Source organism: Cygnus atratus, chromosome 2 (genome assembly GCF_013377495.2).
Source record: "Cygnus atratus isolate AKBS03 ecotype Queensland, Australia chromosome 2, CAtr_DNAZoo_HiC_assembly, whole genome shotgun sequence".
NCBI lineage: Eukaryota > Metazoa > Chordata > Aves > Anseriformes > Anatidae > Cygnus > Cygnus atratus.
Window position 1 is genome coordinate 73327615 of NC_066363.1, and position 22462 is coordinate 73350076.

Here is a 22462-nt window from a genome sequence, read left to right on the forward strand (position 1 = left end):
AGCAGAATTCAATTTATAATAAAAATACAGAAGAAAGTTTCATAGCCCAAAGTACACTGTGATTAGCACATTTAGTTGCAGACTAATTCTTACCGTTATGAATTTGTTTTACAGTAGGAATGCTATGACTTTAACTCTCCTCATGTTATTTTACTGTTTACATTGCACATACACCTCATGCTATCTTTTGTGAGTTCAGTATTTTTCTTCTCATTTAAAATAATTATTTCTCAAGTTTTCATTTGGTCTTAGAAGATGTCCTAAAAGAAAAGCCTGTGCAATAGAAACAAAACACTACTTGACAACAAAAGAACACATTCCTTTCTAGCAAAATATGGATTTTCCATACCTATCCCTCATCAACACCAAGCATGACATGACTTATGGTATATGAATATCTGCGCCCCCCCCCCCCCCCCCCCAAAAAAAAAATAAATAAAAAAAAATCAGCTAGCTTTGCTTTCTGTTTCAGTTCTCATATATATCCAGTAACCAATGGAAGATTTTTGCCAAAGTAGTCTGGTCACAAAAGTATTCTCACCTGTACTCTGTACAGCCACCTCCAATAAATAATTATACTGACATTTTTGTTAATATTATCCATCTGCCAATAGTCAGAAATGGAAAACTTCACCTGTTCCACTGCTAAAAAAAAAAAAAAAAATCAACCTTTTATTGCAATAATCTGTAAAGGTATGTTATACAACACCTTCCTCCTCCCACCCAGCCTGAAGTGCTCCTTTTACTTGTTCACTTTTTTAGACAATAAAAAAAATATGATTCATGGTAGAGGAACAAAATATTTTCATAACTGTGCTCCCCTGCCTAATGCAAAAGAGGAGAAAAGAGGTTATATTTCAAAACCTTATCTGGTGAGGGAACTGGCTTGGTCGTTAAAGGAAGTGCTAGCCAGATATATTGTACACTTTGCTGTAGCTACATTGTCACACTCAATAATACTACCTAGTTACTAACCCAGAATTCAAAATACCTTTTTTTCTAATGGTTTATAGATGTGCTCTAAGCGTCTGCAAGAGAGAGGTAACTGCAAAAGCTGCACCGGCTCAGCAGCTCCAGAAACACTTCACTGTGCCCAAGAACATTCAGCATGGACTGGACCACACCGGGACTCTGAGGACATCTCATGTCCTATACACTTAATAACAGTGCACTTAATAATTACACTGGCTAGATGAGTATTTCTAGCTAATTAGTTCTGGATATTACTTCATTTTAGCTTGCAATGATTTTAGTTATTTCCCTACAATATCCCCAACATGTGCATGTAGTTTTGGTATTTGATATAGAAGTAACTCTGACATGTGGGGAGGTGCTACAGACTTTAAAAAAAAAAAAAAGAGAGAGAGAGAGAGAGAGAGGGAATGAATGAGATGATGCAAAAGAGTTCAGATTAAAGGAGACAGAGTAGATAAAAATCTCTCAGGGAAGGTTTAGCTGGTCCCATCATGGGTTATAGGTATGTTATAGGTATGGAATGGACGACCTCTTAAGGTTTCTTCCTGACCTATGAAACTGTGGTCTTTTGAAAAAACATTCTAGCTATTTCATGTATAAATCATCTTCTCCTAATCTGTGATCTTCCTTTGATTAAGGACAGGTAAACTAGTTCAATTTCATGAATAAATCAGACTAACATTCAAGCTAAGCATTTTTTAAGGGTTGGGAAAAGGTTTCCGTTATTTTTCAAGGAATCATTATTTCATTGTATGTCAACAACATTTAATTTATTTTACGGGCAGGAGTGCTGAAATTCTACCACAATATATTTTTCTTGAGCCAAACAAAATCTGCAAAAACCACAAGAATCTTGTAAGAAAAGTTATTCTTGCTCATATTTCTTAAGACACACAAGGTTTGTCAATTTAACAGGTTTATCCATTTTCTTATGTTTCTTAAAGCAACTATTTATATTTATCAAACCACAAAATAATATACTTACATACAAAAATAATGTGTGATCATACCAGTAACGCTTTGTTAGTATTCAAAGCATTTATCATGTGTTAATTATACTTCTTTCTTACTAATATATAAACATAACACGGTAATATTCTGCTGTATTATGCACAAATTCTATGCGCCACACAAGCTCATCAAAATAATTTCTTCACTTTTGAAAATAACAACAGAGGTTTTAATTGAAGTGAGGTTGAAAAATAGAGAAACGCTGAAAGAAAATAACATGTTTTGAACTTACAAGGGTGTGTACATATTTGTTACATGTTCCCCCTTCTCTCTCATTCACTATTTCAACAAAGAGGTAAGACCTTCCCAAAAGCTTGGAGATCCTCCCCTGAAGAGTGGTTCCATCTTTCCTCACTTTACCCTCCTCTCACAGTCCTCATGCTTCCAGTTCTAGCTGTCAACCCCATCTCACCAAGATCCCTTGCACATGCTTGCACCTCGTCCTTTCTCCATATTTTGGCTAACTTGACTCACCACTACTCCATCCTCGTTCCTGCTTGCTGTCCTGAGCTATGAGAGACTGCTTGCACTGTTCCTCACAGGAGACTGAGACCTGACCGTAAGCTGGAGCAAGCAAAAAAATCACCTCTGTAGGAGAAGGGAGTACCCTGCACACCTACGGTGCTCTCTGCTGTTCCACCACTCGGCTCTGGATGCTGTCTCTCCACGCCTTCCACCCTGCCTTCAAAATACCATCCAATTCCTCATCCAATGGCCCTATTGACCTCCTTTTTTAAAAAGAAAAAGACTGATAGTTTAACTTTTTTTTTTTAACTTGATAAGCATTTGTGAAAATGAAACACACACACAAAAAAAATTATAAGGGAGTAGCCCTAATGTAACGATATTTTCACAAAAAGTAGTTCTATAGAAGACAATATTCAGATCCAATGTAAAAAAAATTACGTATCTGGTCTATAAAAATATTCATGACACCTCTTACCAAACAGAAAATAAAATGGAAGAGTAAAGTACACAGAAGTTATGACATTGGTCTTCCTGATATTCTGATATTCTAATTAGCTCAAACAGGAAAAGAAATGCTCTTCTATTATACACATTTTACTTTCCAATCATACAGTTTGATTTTCAGTTGAACTAGGAATTCTCTCTTCTCTCTCATCTGCAGGTTCTTACATATGTACAAACAGATGTCTTTGGCTCAGTTTCCCTCCTTGTCAGTAAACTAAATTCACTATTAGAGGCCATAAATCAAAACACTCGCAACTCAATTAAGCAACAAACATGATTAATTAATTAATCAGTCTATTAATTATTCAAATTGTATTTCTTGTACATCTCACACACATGAATAATCCAGCCACACGGTTTCTCAGTGTGTCCTTTGATAGGCATCATGCTCTGGAGAAGAACTGTCCCTTTACACTCCAAAACTCCAAGTGGATAGATGATGCAGATTCTTTTTACATTATTTTAGCCAGGTCATGTCACCTCCACATAACAAAAATCTTTCAAACAAAAGACAAGTATAAATTTAGCTTCTGCTTGTCAGCTGAATCATAATAAAAACCATAAAAAAAATCACTGCGATGCTTAAGAACCTTTCTGAGGTTAGTCAGGGTCTGCAAAATTCCCTGAAAGTAGATACACTGATTATGATGAAGCCCAAGCTTCTGCAATTCATTTCATTTTTCAAAGCATCTAACATTTCAGGTTTGCAACTATTTTGCTTTAACTTGAAAGGCAACAAGAAAAATAATCTAGACAAATCTTAGTGATCTGCAGATATAGGAAGGAACTTCAAAGGAATTGCAAAAGGTGTTCTGCATAGCCATTGAATACAAATCATCCATTTTATTCTCATTTCAGTTTCATAATGCAGACACATCTCATACAACTAATGTAAAAGCCCAAGAATATTTACCCATATACCTACATACGTCAGTATATTGCAAGAGGGATAGAACTGAAAAAGCTGACCCAAATCATCTTTCAACACGGCTTTCAAGAAATAATGAAATATCCCGAGGGATGACCAAACAAGTTCACTGTAATGTTATGCCTGAACTCTGGTTCCTCTGTAATCCGTACAGGAGCCAGATGAATAGTAGACATTTGGGTACATTCTCAACACTTGCACTTTCTGCTCCACACGTGACATTTTTCTAATGACTAACAGACAAGAAAGCAAATTCTTCATGTGTCATCGCATAACCACACATACTTCCTAAAATGTCTTACTAGACAAAGCTGATTCGTGATCTCCCTTCGCTCAGGAAGAGGTTCATAAACAAAGCTTATAACCAGTTTCTGTTAGTAACTCTTCAGAAGGTGCATCAAATAAACAGCCCTTTAGGACACAGATCTCAAGATACAATTGTGTTGTATACAATTCTCCTTGATTTTCTACAGATGTGGCAAGATCTCCAAACATAATTTAGAAAACAAATCTAATGATTTGCCATTTACATAAACTGAGAAGCCAGTCTGTGAAATCAGATTATCATCTTGTTAGCACGGTTTGCTGAAGTTGTTCAGAAACTTAGTGTAACCATATAAAACTCATTAATATGTTAATAAGCTATTAGATGTTATTAATTACCATAGGAGACACTATTCCTCCTGTCTCATTGGCTGCAGATCTCCAACACTTCAGTGTTTATGTTCTGCTGAACCAAGACAGTAGAGATACATATTTCTCTCTGCACAATATCTGCACGTAGAAGAAGAAAAGGAAATGGGAGGGACAGAGCCCTCTTTTACACAGCATGACTACCTGTTAATTATGGGCTTCAGTGGAGTGATACACATTTTGGTGTACAACACTGCTTGTTAACTCCTTTGTATTGTGGTCTTGGATTATGCCTTCAGCCCTTTTCGAGTAGATACTGGTAACAAGTGTGCTTCTGTCTGACTTAAAAAGCATTTGTGTGTTGTGGTGCCGAGATCCAGGAACACTGACTGCCAAGGCACATGTATGCACGGGGGTTGTGTTTTCCACAGACCAAGCACTCTGGAAAGATGTAATTCCTCTGAATCAAAATTAAGGAGTAAACTTTTTTTTTTTTCCTTAATAAATCATGGGATGGGAAGAATAGGCTTCTTGTTACATCACCTTTGAGAGCTCAGTTTACTTCCCTATGCCTCAGTTGCACTCTTCATAAAACTAAGTTTAAGAAACATGCTGTGAAAGTCAATTAACTATATATCTCAAGAGTCTTAGGATCCTTGACCATAGGCAATAAAAGTTTAAATCATTCAGATTTTTTTTCAATCTCGTTTCCTATAAGCAGTTCACGTAGCTGTAATACGCTTGTGTTACATGTACTCTTGAAACATACCAGATCTTCCTGTTAACTTTCTCTTAATTACTATACTCTTTCAGAGCATGAAAGGTTTGAAGAAAAGTGCATCGAACAACTTTTGTTCACCTTGTGCCTATGCGCATACACTATTCTGTGCACACATTAATAAATCTTGTCATATATGTCAGCGTATGATCTTGTCATATATGCTAGCCGTCACATGGAACTAAGGTAATATGAAGATTAGATTATCTTTTAACTACCAAAAGACCTAGAGCAAGATGATCTTTCAGAATCACAGGCACCACAACACAATCCAGATTATAAACAACAAATACAGTTATGAATTTCTGGAAATTCGGAACAGCAATCCTATAGTAAAATTTCAACAAGTGAAGGGAATCCAGTTGAATATTAATTAAGAGAAGAAAGCGTTTCTACAAAATCTCAACACACTTAAAAAACAGTTTGTCCCCACTTCTTCATTGTCACCGTTGATGGGGCAGAGATGCAAGTATTGGAAAAAACAGTAACAACTCACTGACTGGAAACAACCCAGTAGAAGGGAACACCATGAGAAAAGAGAAGCATTTCATATGAAGACTACAAGGAAAAACAGAATGACTGACAAACTGGAGCACTGGTGTTCTCCCTTGTGTAAACTGACACACTGAGAAGATTCCTTTTCTGCATTTACTTGGTTTTCCAGAGACTTAAACATTGCAGGTAATTTTTCTTGGAGGGAAGGTATTGTCATTTAAAAAGTTTTCAGTTTAATAAACCATTGTTGCACCTACAGATGTACTTAAGGCATTATATTGATGAGAATAATTACTGAATAGCAGTGAGTTTTAAATTCTCTTTTTTTTTTTTTCCCTGAAGGAATATTGATTTTAGAGATCAGAAATAGTTCTAGCAATTCTGAAGAAACCTTAAGTTACAAAAGCATCAATTGAGACAGACAGAAAACTTGTGCATTCTCTCTAGGGTAGCTGTGAGTTTTGACACTTCTATGTCATACTTCCACCTAGGGATTTTTTCATTATTGTCTGCTACAAAAGGCTGTCAGAAAAAAAAATATTAAAAATTAAAAAAGAATATTCTCCCATACAAAACAAATAAATGCTAATATCATATAGGCTAGAACACTTCTGAGACATCTGAATGACTGTTTACTGTGTGAGTGGTCAATATAAGCCTTACGAACTACTTAAGTTCTGCTGAAATAGAAACTTCAGAAATAAGGATTATTATTTATATTACCATAGGAACTCATAGGTCCCACTTTCTGGGACACTGTATACAATGCACTGTAAGATCAGGTCTCTTCCTAGCTATACCCAAGTAGATCAAATGAAAAAGTAGCCATAGAACGGTTGTTGTGTATTACTCCTAGTATTGTATATTGTTACTAATTAATATATCTCTTCACGAAAGAACCAGGAACATTTCTCTAACTTTCTTATTTGAAGTCAAGTATATCCATATGTGCCACCTAGTTAGGAGATATGAATTCTTTCTGCTACTATGAACCACTGTAGTATCAACATCCTTGGCGAAGTCAGAGAAGACACTGTACTTTGAGGGACACAGAAGGCTCCCTCTAATGAAAACTGTTGCTCTCTGCTATGTATACACACACCATGGCAAAAATGATACATACTAGGTGAAAGACAGCATCATCCAAGGTGAAGGTTTATAGCGAGATTAGTAAGAAAGTGGCCACAAATGAGAACAGTTACAGAATTTTCACATCTGACTTTTTTTTTTTTAATTAAGGTATGGAGGAGGAAGGGAATTCTCTCTCTCTCTGTAGGAACTGAGGTTCCTACACAGAGGCTTCTCAGTGAGATACAAATTTCCAGAAGTACCAAATATCTACCCTCTGAAGTTAAAACTAAAAAGGAATAAATTGAAAACAAAGAAACAAGCAAATGAAAGGAATAAACTGATTTTAGAGAGTTAATCTGCAGATTTGTCTGTAAGAAAGAACAAAAGTGTGCTTGTTGATGCTCTTGAATCTTCCAGCTGCCAGCTATGAAGCAAGTCTTAGATTTTGAGGATGACGACTTTGACAAAACCCCCACTGATTTAAACTCCTGAGCAGTGCAATAAATTGCAGCCATTGAGTATCCACTAGTCACTTGCAAGATGCAAAATATATATACTTTTCTGTTCTAACACAAACCATAGTTGATGCTGTAAAAGTAGTTGATACAACTACATATGTATGTTTCAGTTTTTACCTGGAATTTACATCTGGATTTTATGTAATCCTTATGATTACTGTTTTAAATAAAAACAAACTTTGACTGAGTCACTGTAAATTGCCAGTTTCCTTTAAGTATGAAAACTATCCATGATGAATGGATTCCTTGTGCTCAGAAAGAAACATGTCTCAATGATTTCAGACAATACAGAGGAAAAATGGAGAAACTACATCCTCCATATAAAATGGAAAACTGGATTTGCTCATGCTATTACAGACATGTAGAGGAATAGTTATCTAAGAAGGGAGGATGGACTGGAAATGCCAAGTTCTTCAGTAATAGCCTCTGACACAATCAAGCTTGAAATAATATTTAATATGACAACAAATGCTTGTGATGGGCATAAGTGATTTTTGTCAATGCTTATTTGATCTAAAGCTCAGCTAGCTATATTTATGGACATGCAGCTCTGACTTTTTGAATGAATGGATTTTCTGTCAAACCGTGGCTTGCTCTTAATCTCTATGTGCATTTTACCTGCTGAATTACCTCAATTCATTATTGAGAGGCTAATTAGGAACACATACAACTTCACTATTTCATTCATAAGTTTAAGCATTAAGCATCAAAGAATCCTATCCTAAGCAGTTTTACCAATTTCACACATAACGAAGTGCATCACTGTTTTCTTTATTTGTGGTCCGCCGTGTGCCTTTTTTTTTTTTTTGGATGACTATTGCTCGTAAGAGGGAAACAAAGGATAGTGAAAAATCATTCCTGCTTCACATTCCTCACACTGTTTATGATTGTCTAGGCCACTATCAAACCCACTTTATTTCATCTCTTTTCAGTCAGAAGAGCTCTCCTTTACTCAGCTGTTCTTTGTACTGTTTCCAAGAAAGTAAAACAATCTCTTCCGATAAAATAAAATATCATATCATATTATCCTGTATTCAGAAAGAGAACAGCTGTAAATAATCCCAGAATATGAATGAAGTTGTTAATTGAAAATGTGGAGTTGCTGGAATTAAGGTGACAGTTTGGCAGTTCAAAAGTTTACTTAGTACTCCTCATACAGAAAGTGTTCTAAATATTTGATCAGTCTTGTAGCACTCAAAAACGTGTTTTTTGTAAGACTGGGGAAAGAAGAAGAAAAATGAGAAGTACACTTTGTGTTTGAGCTGCAGGTATACTCTGCATTTATAAAGACAAGATATTTGCTGATGCTATTTCTTCCCTTCCTAATAATTCCTGATATTCATTTTGCTAATTGGATTGTTTCTAAACATTGACCTGATGGAGATTTTTCTTAGAACTAATATAATATTACGATGTTGTTACTTAGTAGTTACTGTCAACTCAGTTAAAATTGTCGCTGCTCTTGTGTCCTATTCTAAATTTATCTGTATTGAATTTCACTCAGTCTTACAAGATCCTTCTGCTGCAGTTCTCTACGAGTGGTCTTTCCAATTTTCTCTTCTCAGTAGCTTTGTATAATTAATGAAATTTTTCACCTGACTAATCACTTTTTTTTTTCCAAAAGTTTTTAATGTTAAATGGCATATTTATGTGGTTTTCCCCACAAACAATTTTTTTTGTTTTGTTTGTTTGTTTTTCTCAGATATTGAAATAGCTTTAGATGTGAATTTGTATACGAAGGTTACTGGTTTGGGTATTTTCTTCTTAGATTCGTCAGGCACACATGATTAATTACTGTTCATTTGTTGATTTGCTCCATAGCCTTTTGCACTGGTGCCTCAGCTTGATACTCTTCCTTTGATACATTCTTCATAAACGGACTGTGCTGTACTCCCCAAGCTTTCCCACGGTAAAGAGATTTTTTAAGAAGTCTCTTAGCTTTTTTGTTTTGTATTTGCAACAGCCTTACTTTGCTCCCTTTACACCTTTTATACCCCAGCTGTCTTTTGGCACAACAGTCTCTGGCAAGCTTTCTTATCCTGATATTTCTAAAGAAGAATGTGGGTTTTGTTTATTTTGTTTTGTTTTAACTGCAAGCTTTTCCTCAGACTTTGACACATACTTCTGTGATTTACAATTAATGAAGTTTTTTTAGTCCTTTATGTTTCTCTCCTTTGGAAACAACCACACTTTTTAACAGACTGCCTGTATTTGCCTTCCCTACTGTGCCATTTCTTCATTCCAACTTCCTTTAGCCCTTTACATCTTTCTGGCAGGTGCTGTGCGTTTGTTTTAAGCATTACATAAGACTTAGTCTAGCCTAGAAATCTCTTTTGGAGATTTCATGACTAGTTCATTTATGAAGCAGTCATTTCTTATGGCTAAAGCCTTTTGATACTGGGGTTAAGCCTCAATGTAAAATTTATCTTGTTTTCCAGGAAATAAGTGAAGTCCTCCATTACTGCTGCATTTCTCCTGCCTCTAGAAGCCAAAACACATCATTAGAATTTTGATATTCTTGTCAGCAGCATCATAAGAATGTTCTTGGAGTTTTAACATTACATCTGAATTGTCCATAGAGATGATTTTTCATTTCCTGACATGGTTAGGTTGTTGTGATTTGACTCAAAGCTTTCAACAAGGGTGTGCAAACATCGCTTCTGTGACATTTTACCAGGTCTAAAATTATACCCCTTTAGAATACTACTGAATTTTATGATTAAATTAGTTGTCATTGATAAAAGGCAATGTCTTTTAATATTAAATGATGAAATAAAAGTAGCAATATAAACACATTAAAAAAAAACACACATAAGTAGACTATACATCCCAAAAGACTACCTGCTAATGCTTAACTCTAAGCATTTTTGTTTGTTTTGTAAGCATAGCCAATTTAATACGTAATTTCTGTATTTCTCATTTAGTAACTGGAGTAAAACAAGAGTCTTGTTTGTGGATAGTACCTGGCTGATTACGAACACATTATCACAAGAATGGCTCAAGTAGGTCTTTGGACTAACATGAAAAGATATCTTCAGTAGAACTTAATTATTAGTATGTTTCCTATATGGGACTTTGAAAAGCTGCATTATTTATAGTGATACCTTAAGTATCAAATATGCTAATTCATTGGATGATAATAAACCAACCAAACAAATACACTTTGGCAACAGTTCAGGCTTACACATATCTGAAAACAGAACAGACAAGGGCATACCAATATGCCATGGCACATATTAATTACACATAAAAACAAGTAAATCACAAGTGTAAATTTAGATGACTGGGACTTCTGCTTGTTTGTAACCTAATGGAAAATTTCAAACTGATGTAAGAGGGAAAAAAAAGATTTGATACAAACGTACACCACATTGGACAGCACACTACTACTCAAGTGGCAGTCTTAAATAAACTCATCTGGCCAATTTACTCCCCAAGTCCATTAAAAATACCTTTCACCAGAGAAACATTTTTGTATCCATTCTATCTGCCATCTTGAACAACTGACTTTTAAAAAATCTTATCTAAATTCTGGAGGGAATCGACTCTTTAGCAAATGGACCCAAGATCATAGGAATACAAAGACAACTTTAAAGGCATACCGTCCTAGCTCCAATCTACCTCTGCTCAGGTTTCTGGCTCTAAGTAGTTGAACATAATCTGAATATTACCTCATCATTTTCTTTCCAGACAAAGATGTTTGTGTTCTTTTTACTTTAAAAAAAAAAAAAGTTGCAGATGATAAGCTTGTGGGAAGAACTACTTAAATTAAAACTAATTGCTTGTCAAGAACCACCCAGAGCTAATCTTTGGAAGAAAAAAAAAAAAGAAAAAGAAAAAAGAAAAGTAATGTTTACAGACTGGCAATCTCCACTATAATTATAAAATACCCTATGTATTTTAGAAAAGAAATGTTTACAGAGGTAATTCATTTGGAAATTCATGACTGTGATTTCAGTTTCACAGACTGTAAATGTTATATAATTAGAAACAAAAGGGAAGCTTAAACCTTAGATATCCTCCTTTACTTCTTATTGTCTGACAAATTTTAATTTTATTTAAAAAATGTGTGTGGTCTAGACCAAAAAAAATAATTAAGCATTTTACATAATCTTGATACATCAGCTGAAAGAAGATGTGGGCAAAGTAATAAATCATAAATCGAAGAAGTAACTGCTGCGAATGGAATATGTTCCAAATCAACCATTGCCTTTAGTGCCATATACAATACATGACACAAATAACCCTTTTTAATCTCCACTATGAGTTCAAGAACACTACAGGCTCAGACAAACTTTTTTTTTTTTTTTTACCCAGCCATTTTGAGAGGAACTATCAATAAATTGCTGGACCTGAAATCCCTGTTCTTTTACAGCCATCTTCATCTTAGGAAAAAATAGGATATCTTCCTGGTAAATAACGTTCTGTATGGCTTCTGAATGGCTTCATACTTCTAAATAAAAAGTGAGAAGATACAAAACTTTCATGATGTTCTTTCTATTTGTTTCACTAATTATGATTGCCTTCCTGCATTTTTTTTATTCTTTGTAGCTTTACACAAAATAAATAGGATTATTTAACCTAGAGTTTCAATCATTACACAGAAGCATTTCTGTCACTGTCCAAAGTAAAAGTCCAGCTAACATTTCATTTTATGAATACATCTTGAATAAGCTGATAAATTAGGGAAGTCATGCAGCAGCATCTTCAACAAGACAAAGCACCTGTGAGAAAAGTTAGAGAAGAAACTGAACATGAATAAATACCTCTCTAAAATAAGGTTGAGAAGGTACTTGAGAAGTAACTGAGATGTTTATTCATATTTGAGTTTACCAGTATACCATCAGCTTCATCACCTATTGATTTAAGATTAGCTGGTAAATACCCTTAAAAATGAAGTTACCAAAATCAAGATGAATATAAAAGAATGTAAAATTGTCTTCATTTCCTCACTGCCATATCTCATGGATGCAATTTACACCTTTTTTTTTTTTTTAACATAGAAATTATGCATTTGAGATTTTACATAATTTTGGTATAATGCTCTAGAACTTAAGAGGAGCAGCTGAGGTAGCTGGGATTGTTCAGCCTGGAGAAGAGGAGGCTCAGGGGCGACCTTATCACTCTCTATAGGTGCCTTAAAGGAGGCTGTAGCGAGGTGGGGGTTGGTCTATTCTCCCATGTGCTTGGTGACAGGATGAGGGGGAATGCGCTAAAGTTGCGCCAAGGGAGGTTTAGGTTGGATATTAGGAAGAACTTCTTTACTGAAAGGGTTGTTAGGCATTGGAATGGGCTGCCCAGGGAGGTGGTTGAGTCACCATAACTGAAGGTCTTTAAAAGACTCTCAGATTTAGAGCTTAGTGATATGGTTTAGTGGGGGACTTGTTAGTGTTAGGTCAGAGGTTGGACTAGGTGATCTTGGAGGTCTCTTCCAACCTAGATGATTCTGTGATAAACAGAAAAGGGAAATCGTACCACAACTTTGTGCATCTTTACTGGGGCAGGGTGATCTTGGATGGCTGACAGATGCCCACCCACACACTTTCTCACTCCCCTTCTTTAATAGGACATGGACAGAAAATAAGATGGACAAGCTCTGGCTGCCGGGCAGCGCTGTGCCCTCCTTTGTACCCCAGGCTGTCCCTGAAACAAGGTGCCGCCATCTTGGCTGCTGGGCCCAGCCGTGCCCTGCGGTGGGGCCATTGGGGCCGGGATGGGGCAGCCCCAGCATTGCCCCGCACTGTGGCAACAACATAGCCACGCACACACAGGTGCCCACTTACTGCCATACACGACCTGGTTTGTGGCACGGTGATGAGGACACTGTAATACTAAAATTGCACTTAAAACAACACAGAGATCAAGTCCTTGGTCATTTATTTTCCACAAACAGGAAGGAACCTGTGATGTGACGAGTTACCCCAACACTCACTCCAAAAGAGCTCCATAGAAAGGCCACAACTTGGTATGTTTTGTAAAGGTCATTAGGGCAGTCAGGAAAAGTAATACGAAAACAATAAATTATCTGGCTTCCAAAAATCTGCATGGCAGTCACACAATTGGGTGATCCATAAATAACTTCTGAATTCCACAGCAAAACACATTTCTCTAAGGAAATAGGAACTGTTTTGGAAGCAATGTCTGGGCAGTCAAGCCTTTGTATGTCCATCAGTACAGATGTGTCTGTGCATACACACATCTGCTTGTGCCCCTGGTGCCTGTGGCTTTTGGAGCACTGGGTGATACCCGTGAAATATGACAGAAGGTTAGTGGTCATAGCGATAATAATTACTCATTACAACTTTGAAAAAAAAATAGCTAAAGGAGAGAAAATTATTTATCATTAGCATCTACCCTCACTGTAAATGGTCTAAGCAAGGGAAACTCAGCACATTAATAAACACTGCAAAATGTGCAAATGAAACCAAATGATAGCAGGGAAAGCTTTCACTTAAGTTCTTAAATTCACCAACTGACCACACTACACATACCTACGACTGTGTGTGCTCATGGTCCTTTCAGCTTTAAGACATTTTACATTTCTTTTTTAATACAAACTAGTACTAGTACATTTTACATAGTCCATAGTGCAAATTAACCTAAATTTTGTACAGAAGCACAATTTAAAACACCTCTCTAGTATTCACTTCAGATGCAAACTCAGTCACTTTGTCTTCCAGCCCCTGAAGGAACTCATCTTCCTTTGACTGCACGCAACATTATTACCTCATTTTAAAACTAAAAGGTGTTTGTCAAAAAATCACTCATATATACAGCAGCTGCAATGGACTAATTGTTTTAAAAGGTGAAATTAAACTCATACCATTCACAACCTATATACTTTTATGATTTTTTGACATGCACAAAGTCCGTGTGTTCCACAAGGACTTTTGTGTTAAGATTGTCCAGACTGTGGGTATTTCTTAATCTTAGGACACTTCAAGTATCTAATTTAAAGAAAGCACATGGCAATCTCTAGAACTACTTCAACTGTTACAGAATGTCGATAAAGAAATTAGCATAGTTGAGGCTTTGTATCACAAACCAGTATTACTGGAGATACTGATTTTTCAGGTCTGTTTAAAATGATCATTCCAATCTTTTAGATTCTCTCAGTCCTCCTCTTGAACCTTTCCAGTGATTTAATTAACATAAGAATATAGACAATTAAAATCTAAACATCATACTCCTCACTACCACTAGCCTAGATTATTTTAATTTTGCCCGTGACATAGCTTTTCTTATTGTCTTCACTGACCTTTTAGTAAAAAAACACCTTCTTGGTTACACAAAAAGGTAGAAAAGAATTTTTCTAACATATAAAGGAATACCCACCCTAAAAACAGCAGGCAACCCCAGTAATGTCCAGCTTCTGCTCTAGTTTTAAAAGATATACCATTAAATGAACCAAAAATTTAAATTGCTTAACCAGGAACAAGTCTTGTTTTCCTGCTAAAAACTACTGCTAAATTCTTTAATTAATTTATCCAAGAAGACATAACCACCTATTTTCAACTTAGAAGTTAAATAATTTAAACTGTCACACAAAAGAACAAATATTATAAATTTTGATAAGCTAAAACCTGTTGAACGGTTTTTACCACTAACTCGATATCCTGCTCTGCCCTGACATACCCCTTGCTCTTTTCCTCTCTAACTTGGGCAATTCTCTAACAATGCATCTGCCCCTTTAGAAAGGGATGAGAACCCTAGAGCACTCTTAACTCATACTCCAAGGAGAGTTGTCCTGGAATGAAACACCATTAATTATTTCCCAAGTTTTCACTTTTGCTTCCCAGAAAACTTATTTTCATGAAGTAAAATAATAAATAAACAATGAAGAAAAAGATCTAAGACGACTTACTTGGGAGTAATGTGAATGCTAACTAATTTAGAATTTTCAGAAGGAAGTTAATGTCACACCTATACATGGACAGAGCTAACTACATTTCCACTTTCAGAATGGAATTTCAATTCATCAAAAAACTTCCACTGACATATCATCGTGTCAATCTACAACTCAAAAACTATCATCATTCTATTGAAGTTGAAAGCTCATCAGAAATTTGACAAAAGAATCTAAATGTATAGAAAACAAAGCATAAAAACATTATATATTGAATTTGTACTACAAACTAACTTTTCTTAGACTGCAGCAATCAGTCTCTACAGTTATGAAGAAAAGTGGATTGGCTCTACATATCAAATAACTTTAGCCATCTGTTTTAGGCAAATAGAAATGGAGAAATAAAGAAAGCTGTCAGAACTCCTTATTCAAAAAAAGTACTTTAAAAAAAAAAAAACTAATGCAGGATGTAACAGTCTCAGTCATCTAAAGAGTGGTCCATGAGGACCTTTATGTATACTGAGGACCTTTATGTATATGTATAGTCCTTTGGACCTTTATGCATACATGAAGACATTTATGTATATGTATGGTCCATGAGGTTCTTTATATACAGGTATGTAAGGAATTAGTCACAACTAGTCACAATAAGTGTATTCTGATGTTATTAGACATGCTCAGTTTTCATTACTTTGAACCATTAATTGAAGTAAAAGTTTCCACATAGCAAACTGATGTTTTGCAGTACAAAACTGATGGACGGTATAAAGCTTCCTCACAAAACCAGTATTACTTTGACATACAAGACTCGGTGTTGCTGTTTTGACATAAAAGACCAAGTTTCTTCTCGGTGCAATTCCACATCAACTTAAATGAAGTTAAACAAGGTAAACACTTTACCTCATGTCTTTGGTCTGAGAATGAACTTCATTGTGTTCATGCCTTTTTTTTTTTTTCTCCAGTTTGTCAAGTCAAAATGCCCTTGTCAGGCTGTATATAGCCATTTTCTGTCACAGGACTGCAATGCAAACACTATGCTTCAGGAAACCTCAGATATGGCTGAACTCCCTGGAAGAAAGTCATATTGATCAGGCTGATGAAAGCACTCCCTTCTCTTGAGTTTGATTTTCCCCCAGATAACCTTTGAATGTTTAGAGATTCTAATGTAAAACTAATAAATCCAAAGTAAATGTCCACAGCATTCTATGACAGGTAGAATTTGAGTAATGTGCTCTTGTCCTCTCAAAAACAAAGTAGATAATATTTGGTGAATAAACGTAGGGTTACTATCAGCAAGGAGGCAATACAGGGTGCTGTCTGTCATCAGAACTCAAGAAAAATAAAGTGCACATGTGCATTTTTGTTATGAAAAGCTTTGGGGTAGCAAAGCTTGAGTTAGCTTTTTACAAAAAATAGAAAATGAAGTGGCTAACATGATATAGGACCATATAATGCTGCGTAATACTGACCTCAGATTAGACGATAGCAGTAAGATGGAGAGGGGACATATCCTCTGTTTCTTGTTAAGCCTGCTCCCTGAGCGAGTGGGAGACAGAGATGAGAATAAAGAAATAGACACTGTCCTATACAACTAGTATCAGCTTCCCATCAACTTAAATGGCACCAAATCAAGATGTTATTTAGCAATAGTGACTGCAACAAGAACGAGGAGCTGAGTAATCAGAGAGCAGAAAGCCATAATGATAAAAATGGATGCAAAGTATTGTAAAATCTGAGGTTAGTGACCTACACACAATGGAGAAACTGTAACAGGAAATATATATATATATATGTATATATTATATATATGTCCATTAAAAAGGCTCTACCAAAAATACATAACTCTGCTTTTCCAGTGCAAATATCTATAATCTCAGTCTTTCACAGATGAGTTGAGAGGTCCTTTGGAAGAATATGGAGACATCTCTTAGCCTTAAATTTAATTAAAATAGTTAAAATTTTGCTCAAATATTAACTGTATTAATTCAATGCTGATCTTCCCCATTTCTAAGACCCCTAGAAAAATTAAAAAATAACAATAAAATCTCTTTCATACAAAACACATTAAATCTGTGATTTCAAAGTTTGCTCAGCCTAAACTCCACTCCTTTTCATTATACTTGTTTTATTACATAGCTAAATTCTACTGTAAAAATTTTAAGAAGCTACCAAGTCCATAAAAACAACAACAAAAATAGAAAAATCTGCATTTTTATGTTTATTATTTGTGGAACTAGCAACTTAAACAGTAGAAAATGAGATGCACGTTATTCTAGATGCTGCTTATCCCTCTCATTTTACAAAGGCATGAAGATGGCTAACAAACCAAGTGAAAAATCTTTAGACTATACCATCTACTATTTCCTTTTCATTTTCTTTAACTTAAAAGAAAAACACTTTTTATTAGAATAGTTTTGGAATGGTTTGCTAATGTTTGAAGTGCTGAAACATCTCATATGCTTTATTTTATGTAAACCTCTAACACTATGTGAAGGCATTTTAACTATAAAATTCAACTTCTGTTTCTTCTTTAGCATTTATTCTGAAGTATACATTTTTCTCTTCCTGTCATTAAAATTGAGATGTGAAATTGTCTTGATATGATCAGAGAAGATTAGATTCACTCTCCTGTTTTAGAACTAATTTCTTGCAATGACATCACCATATTATGTTGAAAAGGAATTTTGAATTTCAAGTTTGTTATTCTGTTTTCAAGAGTAAAATAACAAATTAACGAGCCATTAACTTGAAAATGCAGTACCTGGGATTTCTTTCCTTATCTAACTTTTAGTACATTGATTTCATGACTTTTTAAACAGCTGTTCTATTCCTCTTCCCTTTCCCATATTCACACACATTTTCAGCTGTTTCTTAATTCCTTAAATCCACTATCAACACAAATCTGAAAGTGTTCTTGTATTACTGGTAAAAATCTAAGAACTGAGTAACGAGTCACTACATCTGCCCACCAAATTTGGGAAGAGCAATTATTGAAAAACTATACACAGTTGAATACCTGAAAAGCCATTCTTACTTGCCCTACAGGGGACATTTGAAGTGGATTAAGAGGTATATATTTGATATTGCAGAGATCCAGAGGGTCCATGGAGAAATCAAGTGTCAATCTTGTTCATTATATTCCTTTGCTATTCCCTCTAATAGCATGACTCACTCAGACACAAACCAATATTGATCTTACTGTTTCCACTGCACATTTACTTCTCTCCCCAAAGTAAAAAAGATAGTGAATTTGTAGTTATGACCTGCTCCCAGTGCAACTCACTTTTAAGAAATATCACAGGGACTAGACTTACTGTTCTGGAGACAAAGAGACTCAAAATGAAAAAGAATGTTATGGACTGAAACATGTACTCTTCTGTCTCCTAAAATTCTACAGCGCAAGTTATTCTAGGTTTCCTCAGGAGAGTCTTCATTCCCCTGAGCTGCTGCAGAGAACAGAAGGGCCTATCCTTGACTGCCCATCACCTCGTGGTGCATTTACTAGCCCTGCCTCTTTCAGTACTTATGTTTTCATTAGCATAGTTTTCATCTGGGAGATGCAAAAGACACATTTTCTCTTGTGGCTGAAAGTTCAGTTCTGAGGATTCAACTGCTTGCTTGAGACCAGGGTGTTTCATCCTGCTTAATCAACTTTCCTCAGTTTCTCCATTGCACGCACACACACACACACACACACACACACACACAGAGCTGAGCATTTGTCTGAATACAGTTAGACACTACAGAGATATTCAGGAAGTTTTCAAGAACACCTCCTCAGATAATTCATAATTTTTGAAAAAGAAGTCACTATGGTCTTAAGTTCTACAAAAATATTCTTTTCAATACCAACCTGTTTCTGCAGTTCTCTTTTCAGGGAAACGTACCATGAAACATTGAAGACTGATCCCAAGTTCAACAACAGAGAACACGTTAAATAATCCCAGTACCCCAGAAAATACTCTAACAACTACAAAAGGTTTGTTTCTCATTTTTACCCCAACCTCGTTTTTCCAAGATCTGTGCTTTGCCATGTTCCTATAAATTACCAATACAGATTAATTTTACACAGATTTCCAGTCTTCAAACAGAGAAGTTAATGACTGAAGAATAGAGATATGTTTGACATTAAAATATAATGATGACTTGTTGTCCTAACTCTTGCTCTATAACAGATGATGGAAGTAAATTAATCCATCTTCTTGACAGTCATTTCATAAGAATGAGAAACCTTACCATTTTCATTGCAGGCCTATCCTATTCTTGTCCTCAGTGTGCATTTCCATGACAATGACTGTAATCATTATAACAGCATTGTACATAATGACTCTGCTTTCTGTGATGTTACTCCCAAATTGGGTGTGAAAAATGTAAAAAAACAGATATCAAATGGCAAAACTCTCACCAGTGCAGCAGAGCAGCCTACAAAATTAATAACTGACAGAACTGATAGGGTGCTGCTGCTGAACAGAAGCCTGGAATTAAAGGGCGATGCTCACATCCCCTTCTTTCATAATGTGAGGGGATTTGCATGAAAACGTCTTGCCAAATGAGTCAGGTCAAATGAGGCCTTGTGAGGTGTGTATAATTAAATGCAACATCAATAAAACATTGATTTTTCAAAATGAAAAGCAACTCATGCACAATGACCACTACTGAAATTTTGTTAATTACTAATATTATGTCAGTCTCACCCAGTTGTTCCTTTTTTCTGAATTAAAAATAAATGCATGAGCAAAATGATAGAACTGTGCTGTAAATCAGAACCATCACAACACCATTTACCAAATATAAAACAGAGTCCTCTTTTAAGTCCTACAAAGCTTCTGGGAAGATGAACTTACAAGTGTTGTGAAGTGCTCAGAGTAGAAAATGAAGAACCCCACAGGGAATTTTTACAGGAAAAGGCAGGGGGGAGTATTGGTAAGTACAGAGGAAGAAGTATCCTCTGACAAGGCATGTGGTCACATTCTGACCACAAAGGATTAAAAGAAATCCTATTCATTGATCTCCGTAAATGTAGCATTAATTTAGAGGTCTGAGGATGAAAGAAAATATATAACATTCTCATAGGAACATAAATTTGAAGAAGCCATCCTTTTGCATACTGTATCCAGGTCTCTAGTCTTACATGCAATCATGATTGTAACTGCTTTCATAAAGACAAGCATGATTTACTTTGAAAGCTGCTTAGAATCATATTTGCCTTTTTTAAGGTATGACAGCAAAGCCTGTAATTGATCTGATGACCAGATCTTCCTCTTCCTCTGTCACTTACACCTGACAAATCAATAGTGTGTAACAAAAATTCATGATATTATTCTGTATGAGCCTTATCACACTGTGGTCCCGAGGTTTACTCTGTATCTCCATTTAACAGTCTTCTTCATGGCATCTATCTCTTTCCAGATAATGTTTTGATTCTCCTACATAGCTCTGTATCAGTAACAGGTTTATAGAACATTTCTTCTATTCCAAAATCATACATGAAAATATTAATCAGTCTAAGATAAGTCTAGAGCAATATGCCCTCATCACCTCACCTATTTTAAAAGCTTGTCTATCAATGCAACCCATTATCTTGATTTATAAAAGTCCCTCCCCAGCCTAAATTTTCTATACAAATCCTACCAATGTTCAGCACGCCAAGTACTTGGTATTTTACTAAGGTTGGCCTAACAAAATAGTCGTATTTTTTTTTGTTGTTGTTTGTTTTTATCTTTGTGTTAACAGTATCGTAAACAAAAATGCTCCAGTTGCTATTTTTAGTTCAAATGATATTGTTCATATTTGAAAGCCCTTGCTACCAGGCATCTGTGATTTCAGGAGCTACTAGTTTCCTCAGATATTCTGCATATTCTAAGAAATGATTTTCAAGATTCCCATCTTGCATGCAAACTGAAGGCAAAATGAATAAGTTCCTTTTCCATGCTTTATCCCTATTAATCGTATTTCCTCACCCCTCTTATTCAACCTCTTTCTCCAATTTCATTGATGATAATAAGAAATTTTATGCTGAAAGACAGCATGCAGGGGGAGAAAAGCTTCATCTGTCCTATGTCTTGCAATAAACCTATACATACACTTTCTGTTATTTTAATGCAAATTTAAAACACAAATTATGTAGATAACATTACACATGATAAACTAGAATTCAGTTGGCCAGCCTACAACTGCATCAGGATGAACCTTACACCTGACACTCGCTCACTCACTATGTAATTCAAAATATAAATGCAGGGTCTGTTGGTCCTACAGACTCCTGATGAATTGTAACAAGTAGTATATACTCCTGCCTCTCATTATACGAAAGGCACAGAGAGATTTCCTTTTGGAAGAGCACTTTTCCACCCTGCCCTTTATGTGGAATGAATACATTGTTGAACCAAGACTGTATTTATCATATTCCCTGAAGTAGAACTGAATCCTACTCTGAAATAGTCTGGAAAAGCCTTTACTGCTTACATATTTAAGCATTATGTATTTGAGGTTCTACAGAATCTGATATGAGCACCAGCTGCATTCACTCCATGTTCAGTTGAACTCAGAAGAAACACTGTTATCATACTTTAATATCTTCATCCTGTTTACTTTTGTTAATATTTCTGCTTATAATAAACAGAGAAAGTATACATAGGGAACAGGCAAGCTCACTGTGCATATATAAAGCAATCTGAGTGGTGTTAACCTTAAAAAGGTGACATATAAGGAGATACTTGGTTTTACTCTATCTGTGCCACATTTCAGGGGATGGAAAAATAAAAACAAAAAGGCAATGACCTTACCTTTCCTACATACTGAGGATCTGGTCCCATGTGTTCTTCTAAAACAAAGAACTGATTCCATACCCATCCACGCTTGGGACGATGATGCACTTCTGTTTCACCTTCTATGTGTTTGGTTTGATTTCTAGTCACCTTGATGGAGCCATGGTGAGCAGCTCCATAACACCTCTGCACAAAACAGAGACAAAATAGGACTGGGCAGATACAAGATGTACTTGCAATTCTCATTGTAGGATAAGGTTCCTGGTCAAAGTTTTCTTTCTCTTGTCTTTTTCAGCTGTAATCCTTTAATAAGTTCCCGAGATGGAAGGTGAAGCCTCGTTCAGAAATACAGTCCAAAATGGGTTTTTCTGCGTGTTCATGGTTTAGCTGCCCATTGGGGTAAGCTCAAACTATATTTACATTATGAAAAGCTGACTGGAAAAATTGATATTTCTTCTGAGGTCTTCA

The 22462-nt window shown here is 35.7% G+C and overlaps 1 protein-coding gene across 2 annotated transcripts in view; it reads right to left on the reverse strand.

The window, feature by feature from the left end:
• Window positions 1–22240, reverse strand: part of CDH18 (cadherin 18) — a 188125-nt gene extending 165885 nt beyond the window's left edge. For both annotated transcript variants that reach the window (XM_035561665.1, XM_050708724.1), the window contains exon 1: window positions 22013–22240. In XM_035561665.1, the coding sequence (XP_035417558.1) occupies window positions 22013–22240 (228 nt within the window). The remainder of the gene's footprint in view (window positions 1–22012) is intronic.
• Between the last annotated feature and the right edge of the window lie 222 nt (window positions 22241–22462).